Source organism: Branchiostoma floridae, chromosome 8, assembly GCF_000003815.2.
Source record: "Branchiostoma floridae strain S238N-H82 chromosome 8, Bfl_VNyyK, whole genome shotgun sequence".
Taxonomy (NCBI): Eukaryota; Metazoa; Chordata; class Leptocardii; order Amphioxiformes; family Branchiostomatidae; genus Branchiostoma; species Branchiostoma floridae.
In genome coordinates this window covers 4,279,815-4,294,162 of record NC_049986.1, presented here as the reverse complement: position 1 = coordinate 4,294,162, position 14,348 = coordinate 4,279,815, and the positions used below count along the sequence as shown (strand labels likewise).

At 39.6% G+C, this 14,348-nt stretch overlaps 1 protein-coding gene across 1 annotated transcript in view; it reads right to left on the bottom strand.

The window, feature by feature from the left end:
- Positions 1–593: 593 nt before the first annotated feature.
- Positions 594–14,348, bottom strand: part of LOC118420923 (sulfhydryl oxidase 1-like) — a 25,044-nt gene continuing 11,289 nt past the window's right edge. The window contains exons 2-12 of the mRNA XM_035828000.1: positions 13,212–13,312; positions 12,251–12,302; positions 11,827–11,929; positions 11,188–11,281; positions 10,194–10,253; positions 8,900–8,985; positions 7,997–8,155; positions 6,883–7,012; positions 5,863–5,979; positions 4,811–4,940; positions 594–3,655 (exon numbers count right to left, since the gene is read on the bottom strand). Coding sequence (XP_035683893.1) covers positions 2,946–3,655; positions 4,811–4,940; positions 5,863–5,979; positions 6,883–7,012; positions 7,997–8,155; positions 8,900–8,985; positions 10,194–10,253; positions 11,188–11,281; positions 11,827–11,929; positions 12,251–12,302; positions 13,212–13,312 — 1,742 coding nt within the window. The 3' untranslated portion in view covers positions 594–2,945. The remainder of the gene's footprint in view (positions 3,656–4,810; positions 4,941–5,862; positions 5,980–6,882; positions 7,013–7,996; positions 8,156–8,899; positions 8,986–10,193; positions 10,254–11,187; positions 11,282–11,826; positions 11,930–12,250; positions 12,303–13,211; positions 13,313–14,348) is intronic.

The following is a 14,348-nucleotide window of genomic DNA, read 5'->3' as shown; positions in this document are numbered from 1 at the left end:
GAACAGGGCACAACCACACAAACAAACATGGACACACGCTCACACACAAACATGCACACCTTGCACACACCCACACAGGCACACACGCACACACACAAACATGCACACACGCACACACACACACATGCTCACACGCACACACGCAAACATGCACACACGCAAACATGCACACACACAAACATGCACACACTCACACACACAAACATGCACACACGCACACACACAAACATGCACACACACACAAACATGCACACACGCACACACACAAACATGCACACACGCACACACACAAACATGCACACACGCACACACACAAACATGCACACACGCACACACACAAACATGCACACACGCACACACACAAACATGCACACACGCACACACACAAACATGCACACACGCACACACACAAACATGCACACACGCACACACACAAACATGCACACACGCACACACACAAACATGCACACACGCAAACATGCACACACACAAACATGCACACACTCACACAAACATGCACACACACACGAAGGTGTGCAGTTTGTACTAAACCAGACTAGTACTACACATCACAAAAAAGAACGAACACAGGCTCAATATTTGAAAACTCTGTATTTTGAACTATTTCTGACTGTATGATCACAACTAAAAGTGTGATCCTACATTTTCTGGATTTCAACTCTTCATAATCTCTTCCTTCTCCATCTGAACTTGTCAGACTTATTTGTTAGATGATACCTAATTTCTTTCTAGAAAAATTGATAAATCTGGCAATTTTCTTAACCATTACTATGTGTACTGCTAAATGCTATTTATACTCTGTAACTGCATATATTTTAGAGGCATTGAATTTTCCTCACAACGTCTTCCAATAGAATGATTGTGTTTCTATACATATTAATAGCAGCAAAAATCTCATTAGTCTCATGAACATAATTTAGAGTAACTGTTCTTTATCATTATCTTCTTTTCATTTGTCTATTCCTCCTAGATAAATCCTGTCATAAAACCTTTAATGAAAATGTAAGCTTCTCTGGAATAACATTATCAGCTTAGTACAATCACAGGTCTACCTGCAATCTTATGGTATAGTCACACAAGTGTGTATGTCAAGTCTGCATGATGTATGTTGGGGGGACATTTTTGTCATGCAAAGTCGTACACACAATACACATCTTATACATAACTTATACGTATCTCAATTGTTCTATATTTGTAGGTAAACAGACGTACGCACAGTACAGCCTAGTATCCAAAACTGGCACAAAATGATTGAGACGCATATAAGGTACCAATAAGTATTGTGCGCACAAAAGTGTATGAAAAAATGTCATACGGACCTCATACTGACTTGACATACACGCTCATGTGACTACACTCGAAACCACGGAACTTATAAACAAAACCTATCATTAAAATTCTCATAAGCTTAAAACTTTTAACTTTTTGCCAGGACACCTAGACAGAAATTAAAATACATCTAGACAGAGATGGCATATTTTGGAATAGGATGAATTTGAACATAAGGCTACATGTAGTAATCAGGAACATGTAGTAATCAGGAACTGTTGTTTTCTAATGCCAAGGTGACAGAAGCACCAAGGGATGAATTTCTTCATACCAGTCCTAACAGTAACACACTGAAAATAAATGAATGTTCTAGTCAACAACTTAAGTCAGCCTTTTCCTATAGCACCTTACAGGCACTACACACTTTCTATTTAAACTTTAACACATTTTATACTTAAAGGAAAGTTGAACTTTTGCTATATAAATATTCAGCAAAATATTTTTACGTGACGTCAATAAGAGTACTATAAGTATGTCTCTTTGAGTGCCCATTAAGTTGGCAAATGATTAGGTGACAGAAATGCCCAAATGCAATTAAGTTGTACTTTCTGAAAAAAGCAGGCAAATGATCATATTGCCCAATTTTCAGACTACATTTTGCAGGTAGAAGAAAACGGCGCTGTCTATATTGCAAAACAATGGTAGGACAACATATTGAAAGGGTCATGTGATTTGTGGAATGGTAGAGTATTAAATATTATGGAGCATTTAGAACTATCATGTCAGTTTCTAAAATACAGGGTCACACATGAGAACAACTAGCCTGATGAGTCAGTGAGCTCGAAAAGGACATTTTTGGCACTAATATGGCTGACTCTAGAAATACCACCCAAGTTGAGTCCAGTCCGACATAATTGTTGTTTTCAGGCAAAAGACACGCTGAATTCTGTGGCAATTTTCAAATTTGGTGACCACCTGTGTGACACAGGCTTTCACACTGCGGCTACTCTAAACCATTGCACTGCTGTGTCCCTAAAATTAGTTAAGCATGGCCTTCTAACAACACGTGACATAGCAGACTTTATGAATGTTTCTGAAACTACACATGTGGCCATGTCAGCTCTTTGGCTACGTTTAAATAATGACCTGACTGTTATCTTTAATCTCCAAAGTCAGAAAAAGTTCATCTACTATAGGTATAACCATGAAAATTTGGTAAATTGAACATTTCTTGTGTGAGACAAGAACTACTGTAAATGCAGAAATGTTCGCGGTGGATTAATGTTTCTATTATGGTATTAGACTGCAGTCTATGGTGTTACTGCGAACTTAAAACCACCGCGAAAAGTCCTTTTTCCTGCTACCGCGAAATTAAATCCCCGCGAACTTAAATGCATTTACAGTATTGTAGAGGCTTTCTGATTTCATATATTACTATAACCATAAAAATTTGGTAAAATGGACATTGTGAGTGTGAGAGGAGAAGTATTATACAGGTTTTCTGACTTCGTACTGTGTTAATAATCGAATACTCTTTTTGCAACAAGAGAACCATGCTGCAGACGTTACAAAGAAGCACCATAGAATCATCTTCTGGCTTGGAGCAGCTTCGAGGTTTGACTGCAGGAGCTGGACTAGTGATTTCTTTAACCTTTTTATACCGGTGGTGTTCTTCTTCTGCGACGTCTTTTGACAATGAACATGACATACAGGCCCACGACTAGTCCTGAGGACAGAACATACAGCATCACACACATGCTGATGTCCAGGTTAGAGAAACCCCAACCCGACGGGTTCGCCCTGTTTTCATTTCCTGGTAGTTTTTCTACTTTAATGCCGAAATTCGGATCGTGCCTTCTCTGCAGCCTTCCTTGCAAATCTTTCACATGGACTCCCACCAGCTCTTGCTGGGATGTTTGCTTGTGAGGTTGTCGAGGGTCCGACCGTCGTACCATGGTTGGTTGGACGTGGAAGTGGGGGCCTTGGTCTTTACTCTGAAGGCTAGGGTTGTCATGTATGAAGTTTGCTGAGCCGTAATGTCTTTTAAGGAACTGCAACACTTGACCTTCATCCCAGACAGGTTCTGTTTCAGGTCCCTGTGCCAGATGACATGATGGACAGAGCCATGGAGGAGGAAACTGCACCTTGGGAAACTGTGGATCCTCACTCAGGTCCCCGTGTAGCCTCTTGTTGACACGGTTGTGTGTTCTCCACAGCCACAGGACTGCTTCATCTGGGGTGGCGACATCAGTTTCCATGGTAACAGCTTCTTTCTGGAAGTTCTTTCCGCATTCCTGGCACCCGAACATGGTGGTGATGTAAGCACGCATGGCCAGCAGCACGCTCTGGGAATTCTGGGTAGGATCTACAACAGAACAGACATAAACATACATGTAACTGTCATAGCCAAGTTATAAGGAAATGTTTTATTGCAAATTCATGCCCATGGGGCTAATTGCAAGTGAACAAAATCAAATACATGGAGTGATTGAAAACGGGTAAATAATCTAAATTCTAACATACAAAGATTACTCGTAACTGATTGTATGTACATACAGGATATCAAATAAGATTCTAAAACCTACATTGCTATTGAGGGGTTTGACTTGTTTTTTGAAAATACATGTAGTTGAAAATGAAATGTCCCACATTTTCTATGGTAGATTGATCTGATGATCTTAGCAGAAGGTGTGTCTTTTGTGTGTTTTTAAAAATAAAAAGTTTGGTGTGATTTCGGACACTCTTTCAAACAGCGTGTTTCTTTCAACAATATACAGATTGCAAACAATAGTGTTCAACTTTTCATAATCCTTATCATGATAATAATCCTTGAGAATTTCAATCTAAGATTTTGCTGCTAACCCAAATTGCATGCTACTGAAAGGAGTCATTTGGATAGGGCATTAAGCAAATGGTCTCACATTTGAGGAGAGCCACCCACGATTGAGCAGGTATGCTCTGATGTAGGTAAACAAAACCTATCCAGTTGGTCTTAGCCAGTTTTTACATATCTAAACATTTCCAACTTTAAACACTGTACAGCCATGTGTAAACTTTGCATTAGTGACCATTCCTTACAATAGTTCCATACAGAATCCCGTAGGCATAACTGTGCCCCACTAAAAGATAGAACATGCAAATTCTAATACCTTGAAGACGAGACACAATATACTCTTAGTCTTACTTGACTGTGCCCCATGTGAATACAAACGCCAATGTCTATTCAATATTATACAGATAGCCAAGAATTGTAAGATAATGTCAAAGTGGGACACATTTAAGTTACATGATGATGTCATGCACAAATGATATGATACATAGAAGAAATTAGATGTAGCGATTAACGATTATCATTGTATATGGTGTTTCATATATAATGTTTCAGCTCATTTTCGACTAGTAAATTATAGACCCTTTTAATTTTACCCATTTGACCACATCATTATTACATTACATGTCAATGCTGGTGTGTAACACCCTGACCTGATCTGCCAAGCGAACAACACACATGTCCACGTACCTGGCTCCGCTGCCTGTTGCACAGTCAGAGTGTGGAACAGCAGCCACAGTGAGCAGGAGTATCCCCTCCCGTGGGGCTGGCTACCCTGACACCCCACCCATCTCACCTCCTGGGGCAGGGCACTGGCATCCTGGGCAGGGACATATACAGCATCAGACCATTTCAACACTTTAATAGTCTAATACGCAGTGGTAGGCCATATGTTCGGGCATGACGCACCTGCCATGAAACACGAGTCAGGGGTAGGAGGAACCCCTTGCATCCTTGGTCGAAAGTCCTCGTAGGAGACGGAAACTCCAAACAACAAACCTGCATCTGCTGGGGCCGTCTTACAGGTGGCATTAAGTTCTGTCCCTGTCCCTGTCGTCAAACCCACCCTGTCTACCTACCATTGTCTTCCGAGACAGATGGATGCCTACAACAAATAGTCTACAGAACTAGAAACAGGTCACATTCAGCATATAATGTTCTTTGTCCTAGAATTTTCAACCAGCCACAACAGACTGTCGACAAGAATCAACACGTCAAAAGAATATGGCCTCAATTTTGTTGTGATACTTCCCATATTTAAGTACACACCCCAATACATTCAAAGTCAAGTCCACATCCCAGATTCAAGGCAATTCACAAATCTGTGGAAATACAATGTTAAATGTGAAAACTCAAATCTTGAAAACATATTGAACTGGACAAATTCAAATTTATGGTGGTTTCTTCTCTCCCATTGTAATTTTGCATAAAACAAGGCCTTCTATACAATGTTCTTGCTTAAATTTCTAAAAATGCTAGTGTTCCCTTCTGGTATCGTCTCTGTAAACTCAAGTGACAAAATACTAAGTAAATCACTCAGAGTCAGAGTAGAACAAGAGGAAAGGTTTCACATGAAAACAACATCCAAGAAAATGGGAGAAAGATGAATTTACAGATAATCTTACCTTGTATCAGCTTAGTAATACTTGCATCTATGAACAGGAACTAATCTAAATCCTACAGTTGATTGAACAAAACAAAGTGCACAGTCTGATTCCATGGCTGAATATGCATACATGTACCTCCTGTTCATCTAACAGCTGTGCCCACTCTTGGTATGTCATCTTGGTCTTTCTTGGGTTCAGCCTTCTGTTGATGTTGTGCAGGAAAGCAGAGACCCCTGGTGGCCCTGGGAAGTACTGCAAGTTACGAACGTTACAATTTGGATTACTTGTAGATAATAGAACATTCAATATTTTTCTGTGATTCCATGCTTAGAATATTCAAGTGTTGTCAAATGATTGGAATTTTCATATATTTTGAATCTGTTATTATCATCATGTTATCATGATGTCACACCATAATGCAATATTATGATAATACAATGTATGACGATAATCTAAAACTTTATAGATCTTCTAGGTTTGAGCAACTAGCACGACAGCCAATAGGTCACAACAGTAAATAAGCTTGAATGTTCTTTATAGCAAACATAACATTAAAAAAAAGGATTGATTGAATCATTAACATCTGCACCCATTCCAACATGATGTTGTTGAACACAAGCGGGGAAATATCGGCAAATTTTGTGTGTTACCCACTCGCATAAGAAGGCCTGCAGCTGGTGCTCGTTCCATGAGTTCACAATGGTAATGAGTGTGATATCATAATGAAAGGGAGTCACACATGCTTTCTATTGATATATATTACATTGAAATTGATGCAGAAACAATGTAAATACATGTACAATATACCAAGTCGATATTCCAAAAGTTTATATACCCTATCAGTAAAAACTAGGACACGTGGTGAAGATACATACATACATCGTATTTTCCTAGAACTATCGTAGAGTAGATTATGTTATCACCTAGCACAGTAGGGGCATCTTCTCTGGATAGTTTTAAAGAACGCTCGCAGATAGATGTGCAAAAGTTAGGTGTGACGGATCGTTCAGTGTAATATAACCAGCTGCTGCCGCGCCGCATGCTTGCGAAGCTGGTGTGTTACGCCGAAGGGCAGTTATACCGGCTATATAGATACAGATACAGATACATCATCGACCGGAGGTTGGAACCAGGTTAGTACACATATACACATACCTTGGCGAGGACTTTAACAAAGTCCTGGACTGCCTGTAAAGTCTGCCCTTCCAGCTCCTGTCGTCCTGCTATCTCCTGCTTAAAGGAGTAGGTCAGGGCAGACAACAGGTCTGTCATGTGGACTGCAGACCTGTACATACAAACAACACAAGCCTTATCACAACAGGTCTGTCATGTGGACTGCAGACCTGTACAAACAACACAAGTCTGATTACAACAGGTCTGTCATGTGGACTGCAGACCTGTACAAACAACACAAGTCTTATTACAACAGGTCTGTCATGTGGACTGCAGACCTGTACAAACAACACAAGTTTTATTACAACAGGCCTGTCATGTGGACTACAGACCTGTACAAACAACACAAGTCTTATTACAACAGGTCTGTCATGTGGACTGCAGACCTGTACATACAACACAAGTCTTATTACAACAGGTCTGTCATGTGGACTGCAGACCTGTACAGAAAAAAACATTCAAGTCTTTTTACAACAGGTAAGCTATAGATTGGCTAAAGGTGGAACCCAGCTACAGAAACAGAATGTTTACCTTCGGAAACATGAAAAAAGAATCCCCACCTACCAGTCCTAATGTTTTTAGGGGCGTAATCAGAAACACAACATTTTTTTCAAGGCCTGACTATGTTCAGTCTCAGATGTGTGTTCATGACTTTTCCTATTGCCTGATGTTCCAGTGGAGCTTTATGATTAAATCAAGTTGTTGCCTAATCCAGGGTTGTAGCCAGTGCCCATCCTTCCGTCCTTTGACTGAATTTTGCAGCTGGGGAGTGAAAAATTTTTTGCCCATTCCATCCTCTGTGATGGACAACAATCTATATGTTATGTCAGTAAAGATACAAAAAACTGTCTCCTTGTGTAATTTGTCACCAAAACAGAATGAACAGCTTAGTCTACCAGAAAATCTACACCTAAAAAGGCAGGAAATAGTATTTCAGAGGGTCTAGATTTCAAAATTTTCCCAGAGAGCATGTCCCCGGACCCCCTTAGGAACATTGTGCCTTGGCTTGACATCTTGCACCTTCAATGCTCGATAGGATTCAAAATCAAGGGGACGGAAAATGATTTCAGGCTGGCTACAACCCTGGCCTACTCACCTGTTGAAATTGTCCATGCTGGGTGTTCTTGGAGCGGTAGTTTTCTCCAGTGTTGGTGCTGAGGGCTGCAGTAAGAGCTGCTCCCCATGTCTCTGTGACCTGTCCAGGTGTGGAAGCTTCTTCAGTGCCAGTCTGAAGTCAAACCTTGTCTCTCCTCCCCTGCAATAATGTTTCAACATTTCACAATATCAAAATGATGACAAATATTATGTTACAACTTTAAGACTTTATATCCGTGCACAAAATAAAGCGCTTAGCAACAAACTTTCGATCAGTCCTCTGATCCTTCTCAAGTTGAAATGACCCAAAACCTAAGTCACACATCCAGAACGGAAGTGTGACTTCAGCAAAGGGTCAAGGGTGCTTGGCAGTCGGTATCAGCCCCCGTCTCGGTTGAGGGAAGGTTGATAAGCGCTTTATTTTGTGCACGGATATAAAGCCTTTAAAGTTGTAACGTAATGTTGACTACCGTCCCAGATAAACTTACATTCATGTACTATGATAAATAATTTCAGTATTGTGGTACATACATGTACTAGAGATGCAGTTTTACAGTGAAAGGCCACACCATGAATATACAAAATTAATGTGGAGTGCTATGTTCTGACTTGCACTCTATTGCTATGGTTGTCTAAATTGCAAACTTAAACCTTTGCCTCCTTCCTTTCCTCCGATATACTTCCACAAAGATAATAAGTACTAAAAAGTTGTATAGTAAAACTCATAGATACTCCGTCTGGTGACAAAGTTACTACAAGAAGACCAAGCTTTTCAGGTACAATGTATATATACATGTAAAGAACATCTGTATTGGTTTATCAAATGTATGTTTAAATACATAGTCTTACATGCACGTGTAATAATGTACATACAAATGTTGTATGGCAAATAGCTATGAATTACCTGGCAAGTTGTATTGCAGACCCATTCCTGTAGAGCACGTACAGGGAAGGGACAACTTCCACAGCTAACTTTTTCATCAGCATTTCCTGAAAGGGACAGTCATTATTGTGAGTCATGTTCCTTCATACTGGTGACTTAGTGGACCTTGTACAGTAATGTTCAAAATGCTTATGATTTATCAAGCTTTCAACATGTGTTTTATTTTCTTACATTTTCTCTTTTGTGTATATACTGTATATGGGGCTTCTGTTCCACAGTAGCTATCATGACTATGATGGCTGATCCAGAGAGTGTCAAATGTTTTTCATGTTTCTCACACATGTCAGGGCTCGAAATACCACCTGCATATGCAGGTTAGTGCAGGTATTTCTGGTGTCTACCTGCACCTAACCTGCACTGGTTCATGTACTGGGTTTTATACATAAATTTCTTACCATGTAGGTGTAAATGGATTGTTATGAGCTGTACTGACTGTTACCACCAGTATAAAAGAAAAAATAGCAATGGTTCCTGAACAATTTTAGTATGATCCATACTTCCTAAATTGGTGCAGGTGGTGCAGGTAAAATTTGTCTGGTGCAGGTAATTTTCAATGTCACCTGCACCAGTGCAGGTATGCAGAAAAAGTATTTTGAGCCTTGTGGGGTCATCTTCATCAAACAATGTATCTTTTGTGCTTTTGCCATTAAGCTTAAAGAACTAAGCTAACATAGACAAATGGGATTTTGTTAGGGCCCTTCACTCAACAATCAGGGTGGAACAAACAGGGTGGAAGAGTTCATTTTCCCACTAACATGGGGAATGTTTTCCAAAATGATATTTTGACTAAGTTGATAAAAGTAAGACAAAACCATTATGGAAGCTTGTAATGTCAGTACAATAACTTTTGCACCACTACCCGATGAAATGAAAATTTGGAATACATATATTATGCTACATGACACACATATTGTATATTATGCTTACTTGCAACTTTCTAGTTTATACGTTTTAAATGGTTGTCATTTGCTCCTGTACATGAACACAAAACACAACTACTTCTACAAGGGAAAAGTCCAGGACTGTATACATGTATGTCCAAGCATGGCTGACTTTTGCTGTAGGTAAAAAAGAAACTATTGTAACAAATTGCAAGGTAACAGTTCTCAAGTGACTAGATAAAAGTTAGAAAAGATTACACATCTTAGACAGCATCAGCTGTCTTTTGTCACCATATATCTTATTACCTGTATGTCCAACATTCATCGATGTAGCAAACATATACTAACAATTGTCCATTAAATCTCAAACTTACCTCATTTTTCAGGACACGCCTGACCATGATGTTATCATGTTTTGCCATATCAAGAATCACCTGTAAGATAAGTAATAAGATTATCAGAACCTCCTCCCACAGTGATAGTTACAAACTATTCAGATATGATTGTCTGTCAAGCTGATTTGACCAATATTGTGGCATTAAGAACCAAGTTAGATTTGCAGCTCTTTGCTCTTTCTATACGATCACGGAAGAAAAGAGCTGTTAGAAGACGCCACCAAATTCCACCCAAACTTCCTCACATTCACTGACAAAAGGGAAACAGTTCTTCTAACATCACAAAACCCACATAATAGAAAATGTGGGATCTTTCGTCTTCCACTGTCTTCGAAAAAGGAGTCGAACCCAATAACCCAGGATCTAGAGTTAGCGTTTACTAGCTTTAGACTAGAGTAGACACTTGTGATATTGTTTTTACACTGTTTGAATCTCTTATGTTACCTGCAATCAGCCCACGGGCAAGAATTTGCAATAAACTTTACTATTCAGATATGATTGTCTGTCAAGCTAATTCGAATAAGACTGTAGCATTAAGAATCAAGTATTGTAGCTCTTTAATCAGTTTAAAACTTGTTGGCGCCACTAAGTCACTTCATTGGTGCTCTGACATTTTTATTATTCTCTCATTATCATATGAGATCAAAATGTACTTAGTAATACCAGACTTACAAGAAGTGTGAAGATTTAACTGAATCAAAAGAAAAAAAAAATTCATGCAGGACAATATGAAATCCGAAATCCATTGTTCTGAGTCTGAGAGAATACTTCACACCATGAAGTTGTGTGAACCAAGATACACTTTCTTTCATTGTGTTTATAATCATTATTCAATTCAACGTTAAGTCATAACACGAGCATATCAAATAAGTGTGGCCTAAAGATGTATTTTCTGCCTGAGAAATTATAATTGTTAATATGGATAAAAGTGATAAACATGATTATGAATACTGGCAGAAATTTGGCCACATACCTGTTTTCCTACGTAAGAGTCGTTGGCTTCAAACAGCAGTGCAAGATATTCCACATTTTTCCACGTCTGGAAAAACTCGGACACCTCGCTTGAGCTAGAATAGTAACAAAAATTAAAACTTTCGAAAAACTCATAACTGTTTTTGTCTTCAAGCAGAAAACTTTGTCCTCGGGAACAGATTGGTTCAATTGCCAATACCGTGGATCTATTTTCTTTGTTCTTTTATGTTAGTGTGTTGAAATAAAAGTTCAAGAAGAAGACAAAATGAAAATAGAGGGCTAGGACAAAAAAATTAAAGTTTACTTCTGAATCAGTGCCTACTAGATAACTAGTTCAGCATTATTCTCTTGAATGTCAGCTTAAGAAGAAACAAATTAAATAATTAAAATGTGGCCTTAACAGATCCAAGCTGTCAGCCAACAGCAGGTTTTGTTTGTTTGTTTGTTTGTTTATTTTCAAACGCCTGGGTAGCCTATTCAGTTTGGAGAAACTGGTTTTCAATAGGGCCCAGTTTGTACATACAAGGAAATAAAAGCATGTTACAAAGAAAATAAATAGACATTACACTTCGGAACATATAAATACAAATGAAACATTGAGTAGAGATGGGTAGAGATCTCTAGTACTAGTAGTACTTACTGTGCAGGCTGGAGGTTTGGCCAGTGCTGAGGCTTGTTCAGGAGAGAGTGCTGCTCTATCACATCCACCATGGCATGGACCAACTTGTCTGATGCTCTACCAACTAAAGAAAACATTGTCAAGAATACCAACATTAGCACACATGACATAAAACATGCAGCTATAGTGGATACATGCTGGGGTTTTGCTAGCGTATTTCATCTACATTAGTGAGTGAGTGTGAGTGGCCATCATGTCATGATAATGTTTGCGACAACCATCCTATTACATTGATGACCATTACACTATGTTTTTGATAGAACTGAACACTAGGTTTGCACAGTGCACACAAATACAAATCCTCCCCAGCACTGTGTACCTGCACACTTTATTCCAGCACAGTTTCTCACATCTTTAAACAGCTGTTGTGTTTACATGTACTTACCTTTGAGAGGCTTTCCAATGTCGCTTGTGTTCTGTGTGAAAGGCTGGAACACCTGAGATGGAGGGACAAAGGGCACACACAACTTCTTAACAGGGTAAAACTAAAAGCAAACGCTGGTAGAATCAGGCACACAGATGACAGGGCTCCAAATACACTGTTGGGTTAACTTGCACTGGTGAAAATGGAGCCAAAAGTTAGTTGTACCAAAAGAAAATTACTTGCACAACCTAAAGAAGTGAACTATGAAACCTATATATCCTCTTCTGCAATTTACTAAAGGGGAGACATGAAGATTACAGTTTGGATATTTGTTTTTCTGTCAGTAGCACATTTTCTTGTACAAACAGCTAGTTTCACTTGTCCACTTGCACATGTCCTACCTCACTTGCCCCATCGGGCAAGTAAGATATTTTAATGAGTGAGATCTTGATTCAAGTCACTTTTCACAGTCATGGCATCAACCATTGGTCAACTCTAATAAAGCTAATAATAAAAGAATTCCATTGCTGGAAGTGAAAATATGTAGAAAATGTCATTTACATTTTGGGCAAGTGAAAAGTTGGTTCGGGCAAGTAATTTTTTATGTGCTTGCCCGATAGGATAAGTGAATTTTAGAAAACTTGTCCAACCCTGAATGTGCATCAACTTACTGTTAAACACTGTCTGAATTTAGCTTTAAGCATTGTCAGGAGCCCCCATGCAGACCCTCTTTTCAGACTGGACAGGGTTTTCTGCACCATTCCCCTGTCTGGACTGGACTTAGTCTGTGTAACACAAACTCTGCTGTCCAGGGCTGCATCTGGCCCCTCCAGGGGCCGGCGGATGTTTGGCCGGCTGCTATAAGCGAGATTTAATCAGGCTAGACTGGACTGGGTTTTCTGAAAACCCATCCAATTTTGGATGCAAAAAGAAAGTACAAATGCACATAGCATTTTGAGTGGTGATACAGTAAGTTAGGTACCTTGATGGTAGGATATCCCTTGATGTCATATTGTCGGCATGTTGGCAGGTTTTTACTGTCAGCACAGTCGATAGCTGCCAGCTGGATAACCTCCGCCCAGTCTGCGAAGGGACAGGAATGGAATAGGTAAAAAAACTAAAAGCAGTCATTGGTCCAACTAACGCGTTTTCCACTTTGAGTGGAGATGACTCCAAGTCCACTTAGACCCCATTCACACTCAGAAAAACGATTCGAATAAAACATTCATCTGAATAAAATTTTTTCTATCCGATCCAAAATTGTGTTCACACTGCTCTTCAGCAATCCGATTAGTGCGCCCTGAATCTGATCTGAATAAAACATTAGTTGCGTTTCACAGATGTATCGCTACGTCTTGTGGTAGTTGGCGGTGAAATTCACTTTATTTCTGTACTGGTCGAGTGATTTCTCAACTCCATGCTCCGCCATTATTATAATGTCCCTGTTTCTATGAACCTTCCCGAGCTTTTTCTGCGTATCCTCCCACCCCCAGATGGAAATAAGCAGCTTTGTTTGTTACAGTGTCCACTTTGCGAATGATGAAGATTCCCCTTTCTTTCCGCTCATTGTTGTTGGAAGTAAAACACGGCGGAAAATGCTCACTGAGAAACGAAGCGATCAGGCGTGTGTAGTGTTTCCCGCGCGATGCGAAGTATGACCCCAAGTTCCCGGATGAATGACGTTACACCACGGAATTAGCGGAATCCTATCCACTATGTAGAAATCACACTACAGAGAACTGATTGACGAACATTGTAGAGACAGAAACAGCAAACAGCTCTGGCAAGTACTGAATGGGATTCTAGGTAGAAACTCACGTCGAACTGCAACGTTCATCGAGACAAACGGTAAGACACTGACAAAACCTAGAGACATTGCCGAATATTTCAATGAGTACTTTGTAAAAAAAGTTGAAGACCTGACACCGCGAAGTCCTGTAGATATAGCCAGCGTCACTGCACCGATCAATGAAAACATTATGACATCAAAAAGATGTTCTTTTGCCTTTCAAGAACTAACAGAGAACTACGTACATGAATTACTTACTTCATTCCCGCCTTGTAAATCGACGGGGTTAGACAACATTGATAACACACTATTGCGAATAGCGGCCGATCA